This window comes from Typopeltis vanoorti, chromosome 5 (assembly GCF_054136105.1).
Source record: "Typopeltis vanoorti isolate ZY-2024b chromosome 5, IOZ_Tvanoo_1.0, whole genome shotgun sequence".
NCBI lineage: Eukaryota > Metazoa > Arthropoda > Arachnida > Uropygi > Thelyphonidae > Typopeltis > Typopeltis vanoorti.
This window is the reverse complement of record NC_143553.1, coordinates 170,694,789-170,721,793: the sequence shown is the minus strand read 5'-3', so window position 1 is coordinate 170,721,793 and position 27,005 is coordinate 170,694,789. Positions and strand designations below refer to the sequence as shown.

The window sequence follows — 27,005 nt, the reverse complement described above, 5'->3', positions numbered from 1 at the left end:
TCCTGACTGCATGCCTGGTCAGTGTTTTTTTATCACTGTGCTGTCATCACCGCTTGTTTCATTTAGCAGTTTTTCAAAGTAATTACTCCATACTTCAAGGATATCTTTTTCTCCTGTTTTCATGTCACCTTTATCATCTCTAACTCCTTTTACAGCACTCTTTCCTCCATTCCTAAGTTTCTTCAACAACCTCCAGAATATTTTGCCACCTTCTTGATATTTATTTTCTATATTCTTGCCAAAGTCTTCCCATGACTTTTGTTTAGCTCGTTTTACACACTGTTTAGCTTTCTTACATTTGTCTCTGTATTCTGTAAGAGTAAAAGCTGACTTATTTGCCAGGAACTTTTGATATGCTTTCTTCTTTTCCTTCACTGCCTCTTTAACTTCCTGTGTCCACCAGGGAGTTCTGATTTTTTTATCCTTGCACACAACCTCACCACATGCCTCTCTGGCAGAATCAATCAATTAAAATAAAAAGCCAAAAGGCTAGTTTTTTGGCAATTGAATAGATATTAAATGGATAAGAATTCTATATTGTTATTTAGCCAGTAAGTGAAACTCAAGATCGATAACTACGATCAATGAGTTTCAATGCCGAAAACTATCAGCGAAGGCAATTCGAAGCAAAAGGTGGAGCAAGCTCCCTCACTATTCTTGATATTCTCTCATAATGTAAAATACAGCTCCTAGCATATATAATACTGTCATTACATTATGAGGGGAGGTCACTACCCAGACCGGTTTCAACCTTTTTTGAGGTCTCATCTGTGAGTAGGTAGACCTGGAAAATATCAAAGCTTAGTGAAAAGAACTTGCATACCTTCACTATACGAATGCCATAAAGGTGTGCTTGTATTTTGTAATTAAAATAAAAAGCCAAAAGGCTAGTTTTCTGGCAATTGAATAGATATTAAATGGATAAGAATCCTATATTGTTATATAGCCAGTAAGTGAAACTCAAGATCGATAACTACAATCTATGAGTTTCAATGCCGAAAAACTTTCGGCGAAGGCAATTCGAAGCAAAGGTGGAGCAAGCTCCCCTCACTATTCTTGATATTCTCTCATAATGTAATGACAGTATTACATCTCCTAGGAGCTGTTTAACATTATGAGAGAATATCAAGAATAGTGAGGGAGCTTGCTCCACCTTTGCTTTGAATTGCCTTCGCCGAAAGTTTTTCGGCATTGAAACTCATAGATCGTAATTATTGATCTTGAGTTTCACTTACTGCCTATATAACAATATAGCATTCTTATCCATTTAATAGAATCAATCAATGTTTTCCTCAGAGTTTGCCACTGAATCTCCAAGGTTTGATTCCTGTTCTCAAACTCTTTCATTTTCTTTTCAATAATCTTTCTGTATTTTAGTCTACAGTTCACATCTGAGAGCTGCTCAACTTTTATTCGCTTTAAAACTTTCTTACATGTTATTCTTTTCAATATGAAATTCAATTTTATCCTGCTCAAGACTATACAGTGATCACTTCCAATTTCAAATCCTCTGTACACTGGTGTCCTGCACCAGGGAGAAAACATCACTATCAACAATAACATAGTCAACGAGACTTTTCTTATTTCTTGCCTCTTCTCTCCATGTGAATTTGTGCACATTTTTATGTTGGAACATGGTGTTAGTAATAACCAGTCCATGTCCTGAGCAGAAATCCAAGAAATATTTGCCATTATTATTAGCTTTGCTCTTTTCTCCAAATTTTCTCAATATATTTTTGTATGTCTGACAATCATTTCCTACTCTGCTATTTAGATCCCCAACAAGGACCAACTTTTCCTTTTTTCATTGTGTCAGATGCTTTCTCTAAATCCTCAAAAAATTCCTCCACTTCTACCTTAGTAGAACCTTCTGTGGGACCATAGGTACAAATAAATCTCATTGTCCAGTTCCCCATTCTGATATTTGCCCACATCACTCTACTTGAGACTGCCTGCCATTCAAGAAGATTAGCCTCGTATTTTGTGTTGAATGCTATGGCTACTTCTTCTTTTCCTTGATTGTCATTGCCTGAATATAACATTTTGTATTTATTGCTCAGAAAGATCTCACCAGTTTTTGTCTTTTTTTGTTTCAGTCACCCCTATTATGTCGATCTGGTACTTATCTAATTCCTCAGCTAGCTCCATTTCTTTGCCATTCAGGCTTCTTACGTTGATAGTACCGATCTTTAACCCTGGTGATGCTGAGTTGGGGTTTGTTTTCAGATTTGTTCCAGTAGCTGACTTTTCGCTGTTCGCCCTGGTTCCCTGGCAAAAACAACGGGGGCTTGTTTAACCGGGAAACGCGCCAGCTGGCATGAAATTTTGTCATGTTGTACCATCATTTTTTATTTTGGTTTAACTAATAATAATACAATTTGGTCGGCTAAATCCCAAATTGCCAGCCCATCCTCATTCGTTCAGTATCAAAGTAGATACCCAACAATTTCTTAACATGGTATTATAATTTAAAACTACATATGTGATAAACCCTTTAAGATTACTGATATTGTACTCTTGTTTTTCCTTTCAAATTTTTGTACTCCACCTATTAAGTCAAATAGAACATTACAAAAAGTCATAACAGGCTGCAAATTATTATATATTGTGACACCGTCAGGGAGAGACTAAGAACTCATTGCAGGAAGGCATTCCACACTACCTGTAAGCTACATAATACACCATCTACCAATATAATCCACTGTCTATACACCATCTCCTGTAATTTTGTATTAATTGCACGAGTTCTCTGGATGATTTGCCTGTATGTGGAATGAAAGATCTGAGTTTCCAGGAGATAAAATCCTACTCACTCAATATGAGATTAACTATCATACCTTCAAGTACCAAACTCAAGTCTTTTCAAAATTAAGAGCATACTGCTCAATCATTCTTCCATTCTATGGAGGTGCTAATTAGTGGTAATGTGAAAAATAAAAATTAATCCTATGCTTTAACAGCAAAGCAGCTAAAATGAAAGAAATTTTAAAAATAATAAAATACAATAAAGGATGCTTAAGGGTTAAAGCTGTATAATGGAGAGGAGACCTCCACATGGCCTTCAAAGGAATGCAGAGAACTGACCAGGGCTTCAAACCTAATATCAAATCCTCACCTTCTTGTGGGGGAGCCTCTGATAGGTATCTACCTGGGTACTGAATGAACGAATATGAGCTAGCAATTTGGAATATAGCTGACCAAATTGTATTCTTATTGGCTTAAACCACAAGTAAAATGATGGTACAACATGACAGTTTCATGGTGGCTGGGGCATGGCCTAGTTAAACAAAGCCCTGTTGTTTTTGCCAGGGAACCAAGGCGAACAGCGAAAAGTCAGCTACTGGAACAAATCCTGAAACACATCCCAACTCAAAATCACCTGAGTTCAAGATCGGTACTATGAACACAAGAAGGAAAATTTGAAGAAAAGAGCAAAGCTAATAATAATGGTAAATACTTGTTAAATTTCTGCTCAGGACGTGGATTGGTTATTACTAACATAATGATCCAACATAAAAATGTGCATAAATTCAAATGGAGGGAAGAGGCAAGGAATAAGAAAAGTCCCATTGACTATGTTATTGTTGATAGTGATGTTTTACCACTGTTGAAGGACATAAGAGTGCACATAGGATTTGAAAGTGATCACTATTAGGACAAATGTAAGAAAGCTAAACATTGTGTAAAACTGGCTAAACAAAAGTCATGGGAGGACTTTGGCAAGAACATAGAAAATAAATATCAAGGTGGTGGCAAGATATTCTGAAGGTTGTTGAAGCTCAGAAATGGTGGAAAGAGTGCTGTAAAAGGAATTAGGAGATGATAAAGGTGACATGAAAACAGAAGAAAAAGATATTCTTGAAGCTGGGTACAGCATTTTTCGGCAGGATAGGAAGGGAAAGTGTGTTGCTGGAGTACCGCATATGATAAATGACGACTTATGTCACTTATCATAAGCCTTGGAAGGCAGTGACACCAATGATTTTGAAAGCATATGGTGTGAGGTAGAGGTGGGCAAGACAGGACATTTAGTGGAGTGTTTCTACAAAGCAAGGAGCACAGAGGGGTGGGGACCAGGAGATGTTTAGACAGTTGAGTGTGGCAAGTGCAAGAAGAATGATTGTTATGGGAGATTTTAACTACAGCAGTATAAATTGGGGAGAGGAAGATGCATTCAGCAATAAGGGAATGGAATTTCTAGAATTCTTGAGGGACAAATGTCTTAGGCAACATGTAATAGAGGGAACAAGAAGTTCAAGAGTTTTGGATTTGGTCATAGCATCAGAAGAGTTAATAACTGAGATGACATCTCTCCCACCAGCTGGAGAGAGTGACCATATGGTTTTGACTTGGAAGATGAATACACATGCAGGAGAATCAAAGAGACGGGAACGTATGTGGAATTAAAAAGGCAGGTGATTATAACTTGGGGAAGTTTCAGGGAGGGAGGAATTGGAAGGATGGGATATCATTAGTGCTTGGGAAATTGTGAAGGAATATTTGTTAGCAGCAATAGTAAGCTGTATTCCACGAGTGAAGAACAGGACACAATTTAGAGTAAAGAGGGTGAAAAACAATATTCAACAGGAACTGCATGCGAAAAAGAGGCTATGGAAGAGAGAGGCAGGTGAAGAGATGATGCATGAAGAATATAAGACACAGGCCAGGAGAGTGACTAGTATGGTAAGGAAGGTGAAACTGGAATATGAGAAGAGATTGGCCCTAAGATCTAAAGAAAATTCTAGGGAATTTTTTAGCCATGTGGCCAGTAGGAAGAGAAATGACTGTGGAAGAATGACATTGTGGGATAAAAATGGGAATCGAGTGACTGATGCAGACGACATAGTGGAATTGTTCAATGAACACTTTACTGGAGTATTTCATCCTGGAGGAGTAAATTTTAATACTAGAGGGATAGGGCAGGTTCGAGGTTCAGAGGTGCAGGAGGAGAGTGGGTTCCAAATAGTTCTCAAAAGACCGAGTTTTGAGAGAATGTGCTAAAGAACTGACAGGGCTTTTGACCTGGCTTTTCAATGAAAGTCTGGCTCGTGGGAAAGGTGCCCAGGGAATGAAAGGAAGGTTAAGATAGTGGCATTGCATAAGGGTCGTAGCAGACTGGAAGTATCTAATTATAGGCCAGTTTGTGTGTCATCAGTATAAGAATAATGTTATCTGTGAGAGTCAACATGGATTTGTGAAGGAGCACTCTTGTTTTTGCAATATGTTAGCCTTTTATAATAAAGTTACAAGAGCAGTAGATGAGGGAAAGTCATATATTGCCATTTTCTTGGACTTAGCGGAGGCATTTGACAGGGTGTCACATGATAAGCTGATATATAAAAGTTGCAGCACATGGGTCTGGATGTAAGGTTGGTCAACTGGATTCAGGATTGGCTGTCCGATAGGTATCAGCGAGTTGTCTATGGTGGGGCAGTTTCAAGGAGACAAAGGGTACAACTGGGGATCCCACGGGGACCAGTACTGGGACCTATATTGTTTAACCTTTGTTCGTAGTTGGTGAACGGACGTGCTATCGGAGAGCTCCTGAGAGATTTGTGTTTTTTTGTTGATTTATTGGTGTTTTGGATTCAATTTAATGGACTTAAGTGTTTAATTTTGGTATATTATTGGAGCTTTATTAGCGTGGTTAGTGTACTAAAGTGTTTTATAACATAATCTATGTCGGGAAGTCGCCGCTAGATGAATTCGTAATGTGTAGTGTTCGTGCAAGCTCCAGATAAGATAAGTATCATTTTCAGTTATCGATACAAATTACTTAATAGTGTGTAGTTTTGTTTTGTTTGCCTTGCGTATTTAGTGCGTCCATTTTTGGTGTGTTATAACGTATAATTTGACAAAACACGTTACAGATAAGTATGGCACCTGTGCGAAGGAAAATGGTGGCCAGTAATGAAGGTTCGCCATCATTATCAAAGAACGGTAGCATAAAAGAAATGAGTCAGTGTACTAGCTGTGAAATGTACACTTTGCGGAGTGCGGTCGGAGAGTGGTTAGATGATAATAAAGGATTGAATGTGAGTAGAAAATGTAGGGAGAATGCGGAATTGAAGTGTATTTCGGATCGTGAGTGTGATATTTTTGTCAACCTTCAGAATGAAGGAAATAGGGATATGACAAGAAACGGCAAGGTTGTACATGAAAATTGTGAGAGTGTGAATGTAGAAAGTGTGAATGATAGTATAAATGGTTTCTCAGTGAACAAAAAAGATGAGATAGATGCATTGAGTGAGATCGCGTTGTTGAATAGTGCGATTGAAAGAGCAAAACAGCAGCTAGAGTGCATGAACAAAAGTAGACTGAATGAACCAACCAATAATAAAAGGTATGACAGGAAAAATAGACGTATGAATGTGAACATGAACAAAATGAAGGATAGAGTGCTGTATGGAGACTCGTTAGTACGGGGTGTGTTAGTAGAGGATTTGACAAAATCGTACCAACCTGGTGCGACCATAAAGGACGTAACTGCGTCTATTAGAGAGCAAAAGGAAAAGGTGAAAGAAATGATTGTTGTCGCAGGTACGAATGATTTGAAAGGAGATAAAATGGAAATGATAGAAGATCTGAATGAATTGTTTGAGGTAGCTAAAGAGTGAGAGAGTTAGAATGATTAGTCTTTTGTCACGGTATGACAGTGAAATGTTTAAAAGGAGGGTTATAATTGCAAATGACTTTATGCGTGGGTTATGTATGACGAGTGGTGTGGAATTTGTGGATGTGTGGAGTGAGTTTGATGGGCGAAAGGATCTATATAAGATGGATGGCTTGCATTTGAATGGTTACGGTGTAAGAAGACTTGAGAAAGTGTTGCTGAATGTAGTGGATGTGCAAATTCAGGGAAACTAGATTTGTTGGGGGGGGGGGGAGAAGAGATACAGTCCTTTTGGAGGCAGTTGAATGTAGGAATTAATATAATATGCCAGAGCAAATAAGGACAACAAATCAGAGTGGGATAGTTAATATAAGGCATCAAGGTAGGGTTGGGGCTAATGGGGGTCTTAAATTCATGTACACTAATACTAGGAGTATTAGGAACAAGAAGGAAGAGTTTTTGGCCATGGTTGGCACTTCCAGACTACAGGTTATAGGTATTAGTGAAACATGGCTAACTGTAGATGATATAACTAGTGAGATTGAATGTGATGGGTATAGTGTGTTCAGGAATGACAGAGAGAATAAAATGGGGGGAGGAGTATTGCTGATGATAGCTGATGAGCTCCAGCCAAGGAGAATAGAAGTTGAATTGCAGGATAGAGAAAAGAGCACATTTGAGGCCATTTGGTGTGAGATTGTGGCTAGCAGAACTAAATATACAATTGGGTGCTGCTATAGACCAGGTGATGGAAAAGATGGTGGTGACAGTATGCACAAGCAAATAGAAGAAATGGGTGGAAGGAGGGTGATTATTATGGGAGATTTCAACTATGGTCGCATTGATTGGAGTGAGGAGAGAACATACGGGAGGAAGCAATTGGATTTTATGCGGTTATTAAGGGATAACTATCTGCGACAGCATGTAATGGAAAATACTAGGGGTCAGAGAGTGCGTGACCTAGTAATTACATCTGAGGATTTGGCTGTAACAAATATGACCATATTGCCACCAATTGGTGAGAGTGATCATAGGGTCTTGACTTGGGAGGTGGCTAAAGGTGTGGAATTTACAATTAAGACAGGGTACATGTGGAATTATCGAGCTGGAAAGTATGACAAGTTTAGGAGTTTGATTGGTTCAGTGCCATGGCATGTACAACTGCAAGGACTAGAAGTTGATAGTGCATTGGAAGCAGTTAAGAAGTGTTTGCACGAAGCAGTGGCTGACTGTATACCTAGAGTCCGAATAATAAATCAAGTAGGGGTTAAATGGATGAATAACACCATTAAGCTTGAGTTGCAAAAAAAGAAACAACTATGGAGGGAATTTAAGGAGAAGGGTGACCGGCAGGCACATGAACGGTATAAAGCGCAGGCCAGAAGGGTGACGAGTGTGGTAAGAAAAGCAAAAAAGGATTACGAAAGAACATTGGCCATGCAGGCTAAAGAGAATCCTAAACAGTTTTTTAGATATGTAGCAAGTAAAAGGAAAAACGTACATGGCAGATTGATTTTAAAGAATGACGATGGTAGGGAGGTAACTGAATCAGTTGAGATAGTTGAGTTACTGAGTGAGCACTTTGCAAAAGTATATCATCCAGGTGGTGACATTGCAGAAACGAATAAACCAGTAGATTATACGGGAATTGTGGTTAATGAAGTGGAGGTGAGTAGTCTATTGCATAACCTCAATGTCAATACATCTGTGGAATTGGATGGTATACCAGCTCGTGTTGTACGAGAAACAGCTAAAGAATTGTCAGTACCCTTGACCATTTTGTTTAATTTGAGTCTCGGGTCTGGGTTAGTCCCGAGTGGTGGAAAGAGGGGAAAATAGTTCCACTGCATAAAGGTGGTTCCAAGACTGCTGTTGTAAATTACCGACCGATTAGCATATCAGGAATCATTGTCAAAGTCTTAGAGAAAATAGTCAAGAGGAAAATACAAGATTGGATAGAAGAAAATGGGATACTGTATCGGGGACAGCATGGTTTTGTGAAGGGTAGGTCATGCCTCAGTAACTTGCTCACGTATTATAACACAGTGACGGCTGAACTGGATAAGGGTAATGGGTTTACGGTGATTCTACTGGACCTTGCCAAGGCCTTTGACAGGATTCCACATGGAATTCTAATCAGTAAATTGCAGCATATGGGAATGGACATAGGGTTGGTGAGATGGATAGGAGGGTGGTTGACGGAGAGATATCAGAGAGTGGTTTACTCGGGAGTAGAGTCCACATGACGGCCTGTGACTAGTGGTGTGCCACAAGGATCTGTTCTTGGACCACTGCTGTTTAATTTGTTCATAAATGATATAGGAAATGATCTGAGAGGAACAGTTCATTTGTTTGCGGATGATGCGAAGTTGGGTAGGGCAATAGTGAATGCAGATGACGTCAAAATTTTGCAGGATGATTTGGATAGATTGGAGGTCTGGGCTAAGGAGAATGGATGTCAGTTTAATGTGGCAAAATGTAAGGTTATGCATTTTGGGATGAAAAGATTGGCGGCAGTTTACTGCATTGGTGGAACCCTGCTCCAGGAAATTGATGAGGCACGAGATTTAGGAGTGTTGGTAGATAAGGAATTGAAATTTAGGGGACACATTGCAAAAGTGACCAAAACAGCTCATCAAATCACTTGGTTGCTGAAGAATACGTTGACAAGCAGAGACAAGCAGGTTATTGTTCCTCTCTATCGAGCCTTGATAAGACCCTATCTAGACTACTGTGCTCAGATTTGGTCACCTAGGTTTCTTCTTGATGGGGAGGAGGTGGAGAGGATCCAGAGGCGAGTGACCAAGATGATAGCAGGTCTGTGGAATGAACCGTATGAGAACAGGTTGAGGATTTGTGGGTTGCAAAAATTGGTTGATAGGCGGAGGAGGGGAGATATGATTGAGACATTCAAATTACTAAAGGGTTTCTATAAAATTAATTCAGAAGATATTTTTGAGAACAGGGCTGGTTGTGGGAGGACTAGGGGACATCCATGGAAACTGGGCAAAAGTGTGGTTAGTAAAGGTGTTAGAGCTGGGTTCTTTACTTTTAGAGTAGTGAATGAGTGGAATGCGCTCCCTGAGTCTGTGATGGATGCTGTGACAGTGAATGAGTTTAAGGCGAGGTATGATTGATACTGTATGAATGTCAAATAGTTGTGATGAATATGATTTGGGGCCTCCCTCGATGAGTCTAATGACTCCCTGGAGTTGCCCGTAATAATAATAATAATAACCTTTATATCAATGACATTGTCGGTGGATTGCAGGGGGATATTCAGTTGTTTGCGGATGATATGAAGCTGGGAAGGATTATTAGTAATAGTGCAGATGTGGTAGCCCTCCAAGAGGATTTGAATAAGCTAGACAGATGGGCAAATGAATGGGGGTTTCAGTTTAATGCAGCAAAATGTAAGGTCTTAAGGTTTGGGACACATCGATAGGACGCTGCATACTCTATGGGAGGAGCTATACTGGAAGAAGTAGGGGAGACAAGAGATCTGGGGTTGATGATTGATAGAAACCTGAAATTTAGAAGTCTTATTGCAAAGGTGGTGAAGGTAACACAGAGTATTACTGAAATAATGAGGACACTGACATGCAGAGATAAAAGAGTTATCATTCCGTTGTATAAGACTGATCAGACCACACTTAGACTATTGTTCTCAGATTTGGTCCCCAGGATTTGAAGGGGATAAATTAACTGTGGAAAGGGTACAGAGGCAGATAACAAAGATGGTGTCAGGACTGTACAATGTTAGTTATGAGGATGGGCTGAGGGAATGTGGACTACAGAGTTTGGTGGATAGAAAAAGGAGAGGTGATATGATCGAGACTTTTAAACTATTGAGAGGTGGTTACAGGATTGACACAGGGGAGTTCTTTCGCTTGGTTAAACAGTGGCAAGGAGTGATGACAAGGAGCTATCCCTGGAAGTTACGAAAGGAAACGTGAGCAAGAGGGTGAGGAGTGATTTCTTTGAATGGAGAGTGGTTGAACCATGGAATGTATTGCCTGATAGAGTGGTGAGAGCGAGTACGGTCAATGAGTTTAAGGAGTGGTATGATACACTTTGTGCTTCCTAGGAGGGACCTCCCACGATGAGTCTTGATAGACTTTGTGTTTCTTAGAAATGACCTCCCGTGATATGTCTTTTGACTCCATGGAGACCTGAATAATAATAATAATAATAGTATGGAGTATTTACTTCGAAAAACTGCTAAATGAAACAAGCAGTGATGACAGCAGAGTAGTAAAAAATACTGACCAGCATGCAGTCAGGAATACATATCCATACTTGAAGTGGAAAAAACCATCAAAAGCCTGAACTGTGGAAAGGCAGTAGTAGTAGATGATATTCGACCAGAAATGCTCAAGTATAGAGGTATAAAAGTCTTGCAGTGTCTGCACTGCACTGCACAGTTCAGAAGGCCTGGAGAGTGGGATGAATTACAGATGATTAGAGTAGAGCTTGTATAGTATCCATATACAAAAAAGGGAAATAAAACTGAAGTGAAAATTAGAGGTATTTCCCTACTGAGTGTTCCTGGAAAGATTTATGCAAGTATACTTGAGAAACATTGAGAAGGTATACATTAGGGAAGCTTGATGAAGAACAAGCTCAATTCAGGACAAATAGATGCTGTCAGGATCAGATTTTCACTTTACAACAAATAGTTGAAATATTGGGATATAGCAAACATCTGTATTTAAGTTTTGTAGACGTGCAAAAAGGCATATGACAAGGTGTCAAGAGAAAAGCTATTCAAAATGCAACAGTTAATGTATCAATGGGGGCATTATATCAAGCAATCTTCTTCTTTTCAACCATTTTCTGTCCACTGCTGGAGGAAGGCCTCCTCCAGTTCCTTCCAACTTTCTCTGTTCTTGGCAATGGCTGATCAATTTGAGAAAATTTGACAATTCATCACTCCACCTTCTTTTGGAACATCCTCAGCCTCATTTCCTTATTTTGGAATCCAGTTCGTTAGTATTTTGGTCCATTGCTCACTTCTCATCTGGATAGATGTCAGGCCTATTTCTATTTTAGTCGCTTGTGGTGAAGAATGATGTCAGCAATATGATTCTGGCTTCTTATCCAGGTGTTATCAAGCAATACTTACTCTTTATTTGAATTGTAAGTCAGCAGTTAGAATTAAAGTAAGTACAGGAAGATGGTTTAATATTAAATCTGGTGTCTGAAAAGGATGTACATTATCTATATGGATCATATTATGAACGAAGGTGGTATTAAACCTGATATCAAAATTGGAGATGTCAATATTAGTTCTGTACTTTATGGATGATGTTACATTTCTAAATAAATCCACTACAAGTCTGAAAGATTCCCTGACTAAAGTGAACAATTGCTGTAATCAATTTGGTGTGAAAATCAGCAACAAGACAAAGACAATGAAAATAGGCAGAAACATTGAAAATATCATCTGCATTGTGAATGGAGAACCTAGAACAAGTAAAACATTTCAGCTACTTAGGCACAACTTTTAGTGAAGATGGTAAATTAAATATGGAAACTGACAACAGAATCAACAAAAACAGTATGGTAGAAAGTCAACTGAATAAATTTATATGGAACAAGAGAGAAATTAAGTTCAAGCCAATTTTAACTTGTGGATCTGAGAGCTGGGATCTTAGAAATAAAACACTTGTTCCAAGACTAGAGACCTCTGATATGCGAGTTCTGAGAAAGATTAGTGGAGCAAACAGATGGCATCAATGGCAATATCAAATTAAAAACAAGGATATTAGGTAAGAACTTGATATTGAACTTGACATCCAGGAATGTTTTAGCAGAGCTATTTTCTCAGGTGGAATGGTCACCTAAACAATGGGAAAGGAAAGATTAGCTAAACAAGTGTTCTCTGCCAGGTTGGCAGGAAAAAGACTCAGAGGAAGACTAAGATATAGGTGGATTGATACAGTAGAAAGTGCCTGAAAAGATAGATCTGATAATGTTGGAAGCTTGACAGATAACAGATTGATTTGGAGGAAAATTTTTGATGGGAAGTTAGTACTGATGTAAGTTCTTCATGTAGTACTATCATAATATCCTGTACACTCCTTGAGGGTACATGTCAGGAATTTGATGATGATGATGATAAAAGACAATTCTAATTAAAATAAAAGAAATATGAGAACTGCTTACCTTTTGCTCCAACTACTTGTGATGATGAATATCCCAACTTGATAAGTGCAGTTCGTACCAAACTACTAAACAGTGATGCAGCTGGTATAATTGCATAGCCATCCATTTCTACTTCTTGTCTTTCCGTTTGTGATGCAGATCCATGTACCACAATACAATGCACAGGAATCGATTTCGCTACAAATATGAAATAAATAAAATAGATAATTATTTAAAGAGAAAGAAATGGAGAACAATTTAATACGTCAGAAAAATGCTTCATCTTAAGATAAGATAAATCCAGAGTACTAATGTAGACATGTAATATATCGAGAACTAAGTCTCCCATTTATTAGGTGCTCAGAAAAATTATTAGTTTTTATTTGTTTTAAAGCAAAAAATGCTAATATGCAAGGATGAAAACTCTTCATCAGCATTATCAATTTCCTGATAAGTAGAGTTTTCAGGCTACTATGACAGCATTCCATTAATCTCCTATCAACAATTTTCCTTCAAATTAGTCTATTACTTTTCAGCACTCCAATATTGTCATAACAAAATATTTCATTTTTCTAAGTCACTTCTGATTGAATCAATCCACCTAGACCTTAGTTTTCCTCTAGGTCTTTTTTGCTGCCATCTTGGCATCAATAACTGTTCTCTCATTCTGTTTAACCGACCACCTTAGTTTAGCACTACTCGCAGATGCTTGAATGCAAGCAATGTCAGGTTCCTTCTTAACATCTTCAATTTAATATGATTCTGCCACTGTTCACTCCACTAATTTTCTCAGAACTCTCACGTCTGTGCTTTGCTTCGCTTCTAACCAAATGCTCAGATCCACAACTTAAAATTGGTTTCAGTACTTGTATACTGCCAGTTAGGTGTTTTGGCTAATTTTTCTCTTATTCCATATATATTTATTCAATTGTTATTCTCGTAGACAGGCTTACTAAATAACTTAAGGAAATTACAACGTACAAAAGAATATACATTGAATTAAACTTTAATATATTTCCAACATTTCTGCAACATCACATTGCCATTTTCAAGGAACTTAACATAAAGACACGTGCACGCAGGTACTACATACAGCAAAGGAACTTTATGTTAAGTTCCTTGAAAATGACAAGACATGGCCGAAATATTGGAAATATATTAAAGTTTAATTTAATGTATATTCTTTTGTACGTTGTAATTTCCTTAAGTTATTTAGTAAGCATTTATTCAATTAGCTTACTATTATACCAGATTTGTTTATTTTGTTTTCTATTTCCATATTTAATTTGCCATCTTCATTCAAAACCGTGCCTAAATAGTTGAAACATTTTATCCAAAGAAAAGAATCTAGTTCTATAGATTCTCCATTGAAAATAAGGCTGAAGTTTTGTATGTTGCAGCCTATTTTCATAGTTTTGCTATAGCGGTTATTCAGTTTAGAGAATCTGGAGACTTGCAGTGTATGTGTTTAGGAGTACATCATCATCTGCATAAAGCAAAGAAGTAAGTCTGATATCACGTTTAATGCCAAATTCTTCCATAATGCAATCTATATGAATGATGTTGAATAAGAGTGGAGATAACATGCATACTTGTCTTCACTTGACATCAAACCATCTTCCTGTATTTCATTCAATTCTCACTGCTGATTACAACTCAAATAAAGACTAAGTATTGCTTGATATAATGTCCCATTGACACCATATAACTAGCGTTTTGAATAGCCTTTCTCTTGCCTTTCATATGCCTTTTCCACTTCTGCAAAATTTAAGCAAAGAGCCTTGTTATATTTCCATGATATTTTAACTATTTGTTGTAAAAATCTGATCGTGACAACCTTTATTCTTTCTTCAAGTTTCTCTTCCACAATTTTTCTTGGCCTCTTCTCATATTTCCCTTTTTACAGATGGGTACTATGAGAGCTCTACGTCAATCATCTTGTATTTGATTTTCTCACAAGGCCTCTGGATTATGCAGTGTGGCCACTGCAAAACGTTTATACCTCTAATGGTACAAATGAACTAAAGGTTTGCAAATAATCTTTCATGAGTGGGAGCAACATAAAAAAAATACAAAGAAAAAAGCACTGTAAAAAAAGCACTGATATGTAGCCATGTTTGCATTTCTCTTCAATATTCTCTACTACTGCTCTGTCACTACTTATTTTTGTAACAGTCTTTCAAAATAATACTCTGGACATTCAGAATATCTTCAGTTTGCATGCTACCTTTATCATCTTTGATTTACTTTTGTACTGTTTCCTTGATTTCTAAACTTTTGTAAAAGCCTCAAGAACATTTTGCCACTTCCTCATATTTATATTCGACTTTCTTGCCATAGACAGTAGTCTTCCCATGACTTAGAAGAATGAATATCCTTTACATGATATCTTTATCATCTTTGATTTGCTTTTATACTGTTTCCTCGAATTTTAAGCTTTTGTAAAGCCTCAAGAACATTTTGCCACTTCCTCATATTTATATTCTACTTTCTTGCCATAGACAAGTCTTCCCATGACTCTTGTTTAGTTACTTTTTCTTATAACTTAGCTCTCTTAAAGTTTTCTCTGTATTCTTTTAGCATCTACAGACTCATTTGCTAGGAACTATTAGTATGCTTTCTTCTTTTCCAGGACTGCTTGTTTAACTTCTTGTGTCCAACATGGTGTAATTTTTCTATACTTGTAGACATCCTCACCTCATGTCTCCTTAAATTAATCAATCAGCATTTTCTTTAGAGTTTGCCACTGAAATTCCAAGGTTCTTGTTTTTGAACTGTTTCATTGTTTCTTAAATAATGTTTGTATAACTGAGTCTACAGTTTACCAATAAAAGCTGCTCAATGTAATTGGTCTGAAAAAAAAAAATAGTAATTCTTTTTAAAACTTTCTTACATACTGTTCACATCACACAAAAACATGGTATGAGCATAAATTTAAAGATGCCTGTGAAATTCTTATCAACCACCCTAATTTTAACAATAACTGTGGTCAGAAAATCCCAAGAATATCGATGGCACAGATTCTACCCACATAACCTTTTGTCTAAGAGTTAATTATAATCAGGACTATAGTAATCTAGGATCTTAGCTTTAACATAACAAACAAACATATTAAATTATTGATTAGGTCACCAATTTTGCTATAATAAAAGTATTTATATGAATTTGTTCACTGATGATGTCATAAATTGGATATAGCTTTGATGTAGTTTTTTTTTTTTTCCCCTGCTAAAGGTCAGGCCAGTAGAATAATGGTCGATCAAATCATTGTTCACACTCTGACATACCGTTTGCAATGTAATATAGCTTGTCTTTGTATACACACATAAAAGCTAAATTACATTTCAAATAGTATGTCAAAGTGTGAGAATAATATGATCAACCCTTATTGATTCAATTAGTCCTATTCAAACATCTTGAATGTGTCAACAATGCTAAGATCCTCTAATATCTATATTTTAATATGATTCTGCTACTAGTACATTTGTTCATTTATTTTTCTCAACTCTAACACGTGTGGTCTCTAGACTGTGAAGAACTGTTTTACTTAAAATCCAACTCTCGGATCCATGAGTTAAAACTGGTTTGCATTCTGACTTTTTTTTTTTTTTTTTTTTCATTGTATAGTATATAGCTAATTTTTATTGTATGCCACACAAAATTTATTCAAATCATTTCTCATGATACCAATTTTCCTATTCTGTTATCCATTTCCATATTTCATTTCCACTTTCACTTAAAAATAGGCCTAAATGCATGAAATGTTTTACTTGTTCTACAGATTCTTCACTGAGAATTTAGTTGATCTATTCCACATTCTTAGCTATTTGTATAGTTTTTATCTTTTTATTGCTGATTTACACTGATTACTGTTATAACAATAAATCAATTCACTTAAAGCACCTCAAGCACTTCTACTGGAGTTTTATTTTTAGCATCACGTCAAGAAGAAGTTAATACATTTGATTTTAATATCAGATTTAATTCTACTTTTTTCATGATTTGACCCAAACAGATGATGAATAATAGTAGGAAACATACAAGCACACATACAGACACACAGCTTGTTTTACTTCTGATTTATCAATATCTATCTTCTTGTATATTCTTCAATATTGAAATCTAACTTGCAACTTAAATATAAAGTACATGTATACAATGTCCATTTACACAGTAAAAGGGCATTCTGTTGAACAGTCTTTATTTAGCATTATTTTAGCCTTTTTCTAGATCTTCAAAACTCAATAGATCCATGTTATATTCCAATGATTTCTCAACAATTTGGGGAAAAAAAAAAAAAAAAAGGTCTGGCACCAACAGTCCCTGTTTGACCCAAATTCAGGTTGTTCTTCCTCAACTCTTTTTTGTCCCCAAATAAGTTATTTTAGCCTCCTCTCAAGAATGTTTGTATAAATCTTACATAGTATGCATCATCATCAAATTCCTGCCATTTACTCTCAAGGGGTGTACAGGATATAATAGTACTACATGAAAAATTTACATCATTACTAACTTCCTATCTACAATTTTCCTCCAGATCAGTCTGTTACTCGTCAAGACTCCAATATTATCAGATCTTGTATTTCTGTCGTCTAAGGCACTTTTGTACTGTATCAATCCACCTATATCTTGGTCTTCCTCTGGGTCGATTTCCTGCCAACCTGGCAGAGAACACTCGTTTTGCCAATCTTTCCTTGCCCATTCTGTTTAAATGACCATACCACCTGAGATTAGCTCAGCTAACGCATTCCTGGATGCTGACAATGTCAAGTTCTTTCCTAATATCCTCGTTTTTAATATGATATTGCCTCTAATCTTTCTCAGAATTCTCATATCTGGGTCTCTAGTCTTTGGTCAAGTGTTTTACTTCTGACCCAGCTCTCAGATCCATAAGTTAAAACTGGTTTGAACACTGTCTTGTATTCAGTGTTCCGACTAATTTCTCTCTTATTCCATATGAATTTATTCAATTGACTTCCTACTATACCAGCTTTATTGATTTTGTTGTTCATTTCCATATTTAATTAACCATCATCACTAAAAATCGTGCCTAAGTAGGTGAAATGTTTTACTTGTTCCACAGGTTCCCCGCTCACAATGCAGTTAACGTTTTCAATGATTCTGCCTATTTTCATTGTCTTTGTCTTTTTATTGCCGACTTTCATACCATATCTATTACAACAGTTATTCAATTTAGTAAAGGAATCTTGCAGACATGAAGCAGATTTATTGATAAGTATAACATCGTCTGCATAAAGCAAAGAGCTGACATTAACATCTCCAATTTTGATATCATGTTTAATACCACTTTCCTTCATAATGTGATCCACATAGATAATGAATAACAGAGGGGATAACGTACATCCTTGTCTGACACCAGATTTAACATTAAACCATTTTCCTGTACTTTCTTCAATTATAACTGTTGACTTACAACTCAAATAAAGACTAAGTATTGCTTGATATAATGCCCCATTGACACCATATAACTGCAGCATATTGCATAGCTTCTCTCTAGGCACCTTATCATATGCCTCTTCCAGATCTACAAAACTCAAATAGAGATCTCCGTTATATTCCTCAACTATTTATCGTAAAGTGAAGATCTGATCCTAACAGCTTCTATTTGGCCAGAATCCAGCTTGTTCTTCTCCAATTCTTCTCAACTGTTTCTCAAGTATACATTGCATATATCTTACGAGGAACACTCAGTAGGGAAATACCTCTGTAATTCTCATATTCAGTTTTATTTTCCTTTTTATATATGGGTACTATGACAGATCTACTCAAATCATCGGGAATTCGTCCCTCTGTCCAGGCCTTCTGAACTATGCAGTGCAGCCATTGCAAGACTTTTATACCACCATACTTCTGCATTTCTGGTTGAATATCATCTACTTCTGCTGCCTTTCCACATTTTAAGCCTTTGATGGCTTTTTCTACTTCAAGTATGGATATGTATTCCTGACTGTATGCCTATTGGGTGTTTTTTTACCACTGTGCTACCACTGCTTGTTTCATTTAGCAATTTCTCGAAGTAATTCCATACCTCAAGGATATCTTTTTCTCCCGTTTTCATGTCACCTTTATCATCTCTAACTCCTTTTACAGTACTCTTTCCTCCATTTCTAATCTTCTTCAACCACCTCCAGAATATTTTGCAACCTTCTTGATGTTTATTTTCTATATTCTTGCCAAAGTCCTGCCATGACTTTTGTTTAGCTAGTTTTACAGACTGTTTAGCTTTCTTACATTTGTCTCTGTATTCTGTAAGAGTAAAAGCAGACTTATTTGCCAGGAACTTTTGATATGCTTTCTTCTTTTCCTTCACTGCCTCTTTAACTTCCTGTGTCCACCCAGGGAGTTCTGATTTTTTTATCCTTACACACAACCTCACCACATGCCTCTCTGGCAGAATCAATCAATGTTTTCTTCAGAGTTTGTCACTGAATCTCTAGAGTTTGGTTCCTGTTCTCAAACTCTTTCATTTTTTCTTCAATAATCTTTGTGTATTTTAGTCTACAGTTCACATCTGAGAGCTGCTCAACTTTAATTCGCTTTAAAACTTTCTTATATGTTATTCTTTTCAATATGCAATTCAATTTTATCCTGCTCAAGACTAAATAGTGATCACTTCCAATTTCAAATCCTCTGTACACTCTAGTGTTCTGCACAAGGGGAAAACATCAGTATCAACAATAACATAGTCAATGAGACTTTTCTTATTTCTTGCCTCTTCTCTCCATGTGAATTTGTGCACATTTTTATGTTGGAACATGGTGTTAGTAATAACCAGTCCATGTCCTGAGCAGAAATCCAACAAATATTTGCCATTATTATTAGCTTTGCTCTTTTCTCCAAATTTTCTCAAAAACTTTTTGTATTTCTGACAATCATTTCCTACTCTGCTATTTAGATCCACAACAAGGACCAACTTTTCCTTTTTCATTGTGTCAGATGCTTTCTCTAAATCCTCAAAAAATTCCTCCACTTCTACCTTAGTAGAACCTTCTGTGGGACCATAGGCACAAATAAATCTCATTGTCCAGTTCCCCATTCTGATATTTGCCCACATCACTCTACTTGAGACTGCCTGCCATTCAAGACGATTAGCCTCGTATTTAGCATTGAATACAATGGCTACTCCTTCTTTTCCTCGATTGTCATTGCCTGAATATAAAATTTTGTATCTTTTGCTCAGAGAGATCTCACCAGTTTTTTTCTTTTTTTGTTTCAGTCACCCCTATTATGTCGATCTGGTACTTATCTAATTCCTCAGCTAGCTCTATTTCTTTGCCATTCAGGCTTCTTATGTTGATAGTACTGATCTTCAACTCTGGTGATGTTGAGTTGGGGTGTTTTTTCAGATTTGTGCCAGTACCTGACTTTTTGCTGTTCACCCTGGTTCCCTGGTGAATACAACAGGGGCCTTGTTTAACTGGGTGACGCTCCAGCTGCCATGAAATTTTGTCATGTTGTACCATCCTTTTGTAATTTGGTTTAATCCAATAAGAATTACAATTTGGTCAGCTAAATCCCAAATTGCCAGCCCATCCTCGTTCGTGCAGTATTCAGGTAGATACCTAACAGGGTGCACCATGAGAAGGTGAGGATTGGACATAAGGTTAGAAGCCCTGGTTGGTTCTTCGCATTCCTTTAAAGGCTATGTGAAGGTCTTCTTTCTGTTATACAGCTTTGAGCCTTAAGCACCCCTACATAGTATGCTCAGTAGTAAAATTTTCCTCTGTTTTTTATCATTTTTTTTTAAAGATGGATACTATAAGACCTATACTCCAATGAATTAGAATTTGATTTTCTAAAATATGCACTTATTTTGCTGTACCTTCATCTATATTTAGCATTTCTAGGTTGAATTACACACTAAAGCTATGTTTCTGAAGTCTTTCTGCCTCAAGCATTGATATGTAATTCTCATTGCTTGCTCTTGAATAATTTCAACCAATGTTTTGTCACTGCTTTGTTTTACTTCAATTAAGAATTTTTTTCAAAGTAATTACACCAGACACTGAATATAACCATCAGTTTTCCACCAGGAGGCTGCTTAACTCCTTAACGTACTCGACTCTCAACTCGGGTCCAAGAAACTGAATTTTTTCCGCGTACCCGTGACTGTGAATACATGTGACTGTGAATTTTGGTTTCACATATAAATACAACCGAATATACATGCCAGACAATTTTGTGCCTATTTACTTTCAGCCGAGAAAAGTTGCCAACGGCGTGTATCAGCTATTTCATTTCAGTTTGCAGATTTTTTGTTCACGATTATAACTGCCTAAATTTCTTGGAGCTTTTTTTTGATGATCAATTGATTCAACGTGTTGTGGATGAAACAAATAGATGTGCGAGGAGTCGTACCCATAGTAAAGAAAAGACTCTTGGTATGACACAAATCCAAATGAAATCAGAGTATTTTTGGCTGTTGTACTTTTTGCAAAATATAGTAAGAAAACCAGTACCGTCATTATTGGACAAAAAAATCCATTATTATATACACCATTTTTTCCGGATTGTATGAGTGGGAAATGCCATAAAACAATTTCTACATTTTTCAAATAATGATGAATATAATAAATTTAGTTTAATCCCCTATCCAAGTGTGAGCAAACAAAGTTTGCGCCTGAAAGTATCTTCAGGCCTGGGGTAAGGTAGTAACAACACCAGGGCGACACCTTGCAAAGGTGGAGCAAGCTACCAACAATCCTATCTCAGTATCTCCCATAATGCAAAACACATCTCCTTGCGGATATGTCTAATGTTATGCATTAAGGGCCACTACCTAGACTAGTTTTGACCTTTATTGAGGTCTCTTCTTCTCTTCAGTGGGAGCCAGGCCCAAGTGGAGATACCAGTCAGAAGCAATAGCAAGGTCATCTCTACCTATAGGCGTTGCCAATTGGTGTGCCGCCTTTTTAATAAATTACTCTGGATTTAGAAGTGTTTTGCATTATGGGAGATACTGAGATAGGAGTGTTGGTAGCTTGCTCCACCTTTGCAAGGAGTCGCCCTGGTGTTGTACTACCTTACCCCAGTCCTGAAGATACTTTCAGGTGCAAACTTTGTTTGCTCACACTTGGATAAAGGATTAAACTAAATTTATTATATTCTAACCAAGTGAAAAATAAACTTTCAACAAATAATGATGGATTTGATCCAGCAAATCACCCTCACCCAAAACTCAACAAAATCTGGCCAATTTATGAAGATTTGAATAGAAAATTTGGCAATTCAATTATGCCAGAGAAATTGGTGACTACTGACGAAAGTTTATTGCTTTATAAAGGTTGTCTGGGATGGGTGCAATACATTCCTCTCAAAAGGCCAGATTCGGTAAAAACATATTTATTATGTGAATCACAAAGTGGATATGTCTATAATTTTATAATCTATACAGGCAAGAATACCTTTCTGGACAGGGATTTTAGCAATCTTCCAATGTCTTTGCAAGTAGTGATGACTTTGATGAAAACTTTATTGAATAAAGGTTATTGTTTGACTGTGGACAATTTTTATAATGCAACTGGATTAGTGGATCTATTGATAATAAATAAGACTGATGCTTATGGAACATTATGCGTATCATGAAAAGAAGTACCCAGCGAATTGAAGAATAAAAAATTGAAAACTGGAGAAGTAATTGGTTTTCAGAGAGAGAAAGTGTGTGTAATGAAATGGAAGGACAAGAAGGATATCTCCCTTATCTCTACCATTCACACTACATCAATGGTAGATATACAGGCGCGCAAAGGAAGAATTAAAAAATGCAACTTGTGTTGGATTATAACCATACCATGGGAGGTGTTGATCGCGTTGATCAACACCTGTATTCGTATGTCGTACCCAGAAAGAGAAGCAAGAAGTATTATAAAAAAGATTTTCTTTCATCTCTTAGACATGGCACTGTGGAATGCTTTCGTGCTTTACCAAAAATCTAGCAGTAAGATGGATTCACTTGATTTTTGCCTCAAAGTAATGGAACTCTCCATTGAAAAATATAAAACTACAAGCATTTCAAGAAGTAGACGTCCATCAATATCCCAACACCACTGAGATTATCTGCACGACATTTTCCATCTTTCATACCACCAACAGAAAAGAAAGAAAATCCAACGTGCCAATATTTCCTCTGCTCAAGAAAAAGGAATGAACACAATAAAAGGGTTCGCAAGGAAACAAGATATATGTGTACTGACTGTGACGTTCCTCTTTGTGTCATCCCATGTATTAGAATTTACCACACAGTGGTAAATTTTGACCAAAACATTATTATTTTCAAGATTTCTTTGTTGCCTAGGTTAACTCGGTTTAGCAAAGTAAATGCAGTTTAGTTAACCTTTTTTTTTTTGCAAAAAGATGCATTTTTTGTGTTTTTTTCCAAGATTTGTTAATGTTCTTTTGTGTATAAAGAAAATAAAGAATAAAAAAAATTGGCAGAAAAACAACCGCTTTCTGATTATTAATTGGTGCGTTAAGGGTCAAAGCCAAATAACTGGGAGGAGATCTCCACATCGCCTTTGAGGAATGTGGAGAACCGACTTAGGTTTCTAAACTTAGGTCCAATCCTCAACTTCATGTGGTGCACAACTCAGGCAATGCATTCCACTCACCAACCACTCTCCATGTAAAGAACCTACTCTTCACACCTCTGCTCACACACTATCCTTATACAGTTTCCAGCAATGGCCTTTTGTTCTACCTCTCCCATTCTATGAAAAATCTCTTCCATGTCAATCTGATAACAACCCCAGATTGGCTTATATGTCTCAATCATATCCCCCCCCCCTCCTATTCACAAGGCTTTGCAATTTACATTCTCTCAATTTACTCTCACACATCACATTTCAAAGACCACTGACCACCTTTGTGAATCTTCTCTGAATCCTTTCTATCGTCATCATGAAAACCAGGTGACCAAATCTGCACAACAATCCATATGAAGCCTGATCAAGGTCTTATACAATGGCATCATAACCTCTTGATTTCTGCATCTCAGGGTCCTCTGCACCATTGCCATCATCCAATGTGATGATCGCAATGATGCAGTGTGATGGTGGACAAGGACCTGAAATTCAGGGATCACATTACACAAGTTGTAAAGATGAAAAAACAATGGCATGACTTCTTTTGTGAAAGGGAATTTTGAGTAGGGCAATGTGGTTGATATCTGTCCAATAAGCCATATTTCCATTGTTTTCCAGGTAGCAATGCAGCAAACTGATATGCTTGCCATTTTTATAATGAAACTGAAGACTTAATAACGCTGTTAATCACTTAAATATATGTAAAAGAAAGCAGCTTGAAAATTCAAAAGTATATTTATTAAGATATGTTTGGGCTGTTAACGTGCACGCTGTAGAAGCCACTTATGCAAATTTTGACATGTCACCATGACACCCTAAAAATTCAATTCCTTGAAGAAGCAGTGTTCTCGGTCTTGGTTCTCCATGACTGCATGTTGCAAAGATGCCAACTTTCTCTATCTTGAGAGAATCTCCACTTTTCTTTTTATTGATTTCATCATCAAATTCCTGACATGTACCCTCAAGGGGGTGTACAGGATATGATAGTACATGAAAAATTTACATCATTACTAACTTCCTATCTACAATTTCCCTCCAAATCAGTCTGTTACTTGTCAAGACTCCAACATTACCAGAGCTTATATTTCTATCATCTAAGGCACTTTGTACTGTATCAATCCACCTATATCTTGGTCTTCCTCTGGGTCGTTTTCCGGCCAACTTGGCAGAGAATACTTGTTTTGCAAATTTTTCCTCGCCCATTCAGTTTAAGTGACCATACCACATGAGATTAGCTCTGCTAACGCATTCCTGGATGCTGACAATGTCAAGTTCTTGTCTAATATTCTCGTTTTAATATGATATTGCCATTGATGCCTTCTGTTCAGGCCTTGAATCTTTCTCAGGACTCTCATATCTGCGGTCTCTAGTCTTTGGTCAACCCTAGCTCTCAGATCCATAAGTTAAAACTGGTTTGAACACTGTCTTGTATATAGCTAATTTAGTGTTCCGACTAATTTCTCTCTTATTCCATATGAATTTATTCAATTGACTTCCTACCATACCAGCTTTGTTGATTCTGTTGTCTATTTCCATATTTAATTTACCATCTTCACAAAAAATCATGCCTAAGTAGCTCAAATGTTTTACTTGTTCCACAGGTTCTCAATTCACAACACAGTTGACATCTTCAATGATGCTGCCTATTTTCGTTGTCTTTGTCTTTATATTGCTGACCCTCATACCATATCTATTACAACAGCAATTGAATTTAGTCAGAGAATCTTGCAGACTTGTAACAGATTTATTTAGAAGTATAACATCGTCCGCACAAAGCAAAGAGCTGACATTAACATCTCCAATTTTGATATCATGTTTAATACCACTTTCCTTCATAATGTGATCCATATAGATAATGAATAACAGAGGAAATAATGTACATCCTTGTCTCACACCAGATTTAACATTAAACCATCTTCCTGTACTTCCTTCAAATCTAACTGCTGACTTACAACTCGCATAAAGACTAAGTATAGTCTTTGATATAATGCCCAATTGACACCATATAACTGTAGCATATTGAATAGTTTCTTTCTTGGCACCTTGTCATACGCCTTTTCCAAATCGACAAAACTTAAATCCAGATCTTTGTTATATTCCCATGATTACTCTACTAATTGTCGTAAAGTAAAGATCTGATCCTGACAGCCTCTATTTGACCTGAATCCAGCTTGTTCTTCACCAAGCTTTCTTTCCACAATTCTTCGCAACCGTTTCTCAAGTATACTTGCATATATCTTACCAGGAACACTCAGCAGGGAAATACCTCTGTAATTCTCACATTCAGTTTTATTTCCATTTTTATATATGGGTATTATGAGAGCTCCACTCCAATCCTCGGGAATTCATCCCTCCATCCAAGCTTTCTGAACTATGCAGTGCAGCCACTGTAAGACTTTTATACGACCATACTTCTGCATTTCTTGTCGAATATCATCTACTCTTGCTGCCTTTCCACATTTCAAGCCTTTGATGGCTTTTTCTACTTCAAGTATGGATATGTATTCCTGACTGCATGCCTGATCAGTGTTTTTTTTTATCTCTGTGCTGTCATCACTGCTTGTTTCATTTAGCAAATATTCAATGTAATTACTCCATATTTCAAGGATATCTTTTTCTCCAGTTTTCATTTCACCATTATCATCTCTAACTACTTTTACAACACTCTTTCCTCCATTCCTAAGCTTCTTCAACAACCTCCAAAATATTTTGCCATCTTCATGATATTTATTTTCTATGTTCTTGCCAAAGCCCTCCCATGACTTTTGTTTAGCTAGTTTTACACACTGTTTAGCTTTCCTACATTTGTCTCTTTATTCTCTAAGAGCACAAGCTGACTTATTTGCCAGGAATTTTTGATATGCTTTCTTGTTTTCCTTCACTGCCTCTTTAACTTCCTGTGTCCACCATGGAGGTCTAATTTTTCTATTCTTGCAGACAACTTCATCGCATGCCTCTCTAGCTGAATCAATCAAGATTTTCTTGAAGGCTTGCCACTGAATCTCAAAATTTTGGTTCCTGTTCTCAAACTCTTTCATTTTTTTTTTCAATAATCTTTGTGTATTTTAGTCTACAGTTCACATCTGAGAGCTGCTAACTTTAATTCGCTTTAAAACTTTCTTATATGTTATTCTTTTCAATATGAAATTCAATTTTATCCTGCTCAAGACTAAATAGTGATCACTTCCAATTTCAAATCCTCTGCACACTCTGGTGTCCCGCACAAGGGAGAAAACATCACTATCAACAATAACATAGTTAATGAGACTTTTATTATTTCTTACCTCTTCTCTCCATGTGAATATGTGTACATTTTTATGTTGGAACATGGTGTTAGTAATAACCAGTCCATGTCCTGAGCAGAAATCCAACAAATATTTGCCATTATTATTAGCTTTGCTCTTTTCTCCAAATTTTCCAATATATTTTTGTATGTCTGACAATCATTTCCTACTCTGCTATTTAGATCCACAACGACCAACTTTTCCTTTTTCATTGTGTCAGATGCTTTCTCTAAATCCTCAAAAAATTCCACCACTTCTACCTTAGTAGAACCTTCTGTGGGACCATACGCACAAATAAGTCTCATTGTCCAGTTCCCCATTCTGATATTTGCTCACATCACTCAACTTGAGACTGCCTGC

General features: G+C 36.9%; 1 protein-coding gene across 1 annotated transcript in view; it reads right to left on the bottom strand.

The window, feature by feature from the left end:
• Window positions 1-27,005, bottom strand: part of LOC150107055 (homeobox protein dve-1-like) — a 254,064-nt gene that overhangs the window by 190,948 nt on the left and 36,111 nt on the right. Inside the window, exon 3 of the mRNA XM_090392921.1 lies at window positions 12,782-12,958. Coding sequence (XP_090249047.1) covers window positions 12,782-12,958 — 177 coding nt within the window. The remainder of the gene's footprint in view (window positions 1-12,781; window positions 12,959-27,005) is intronic.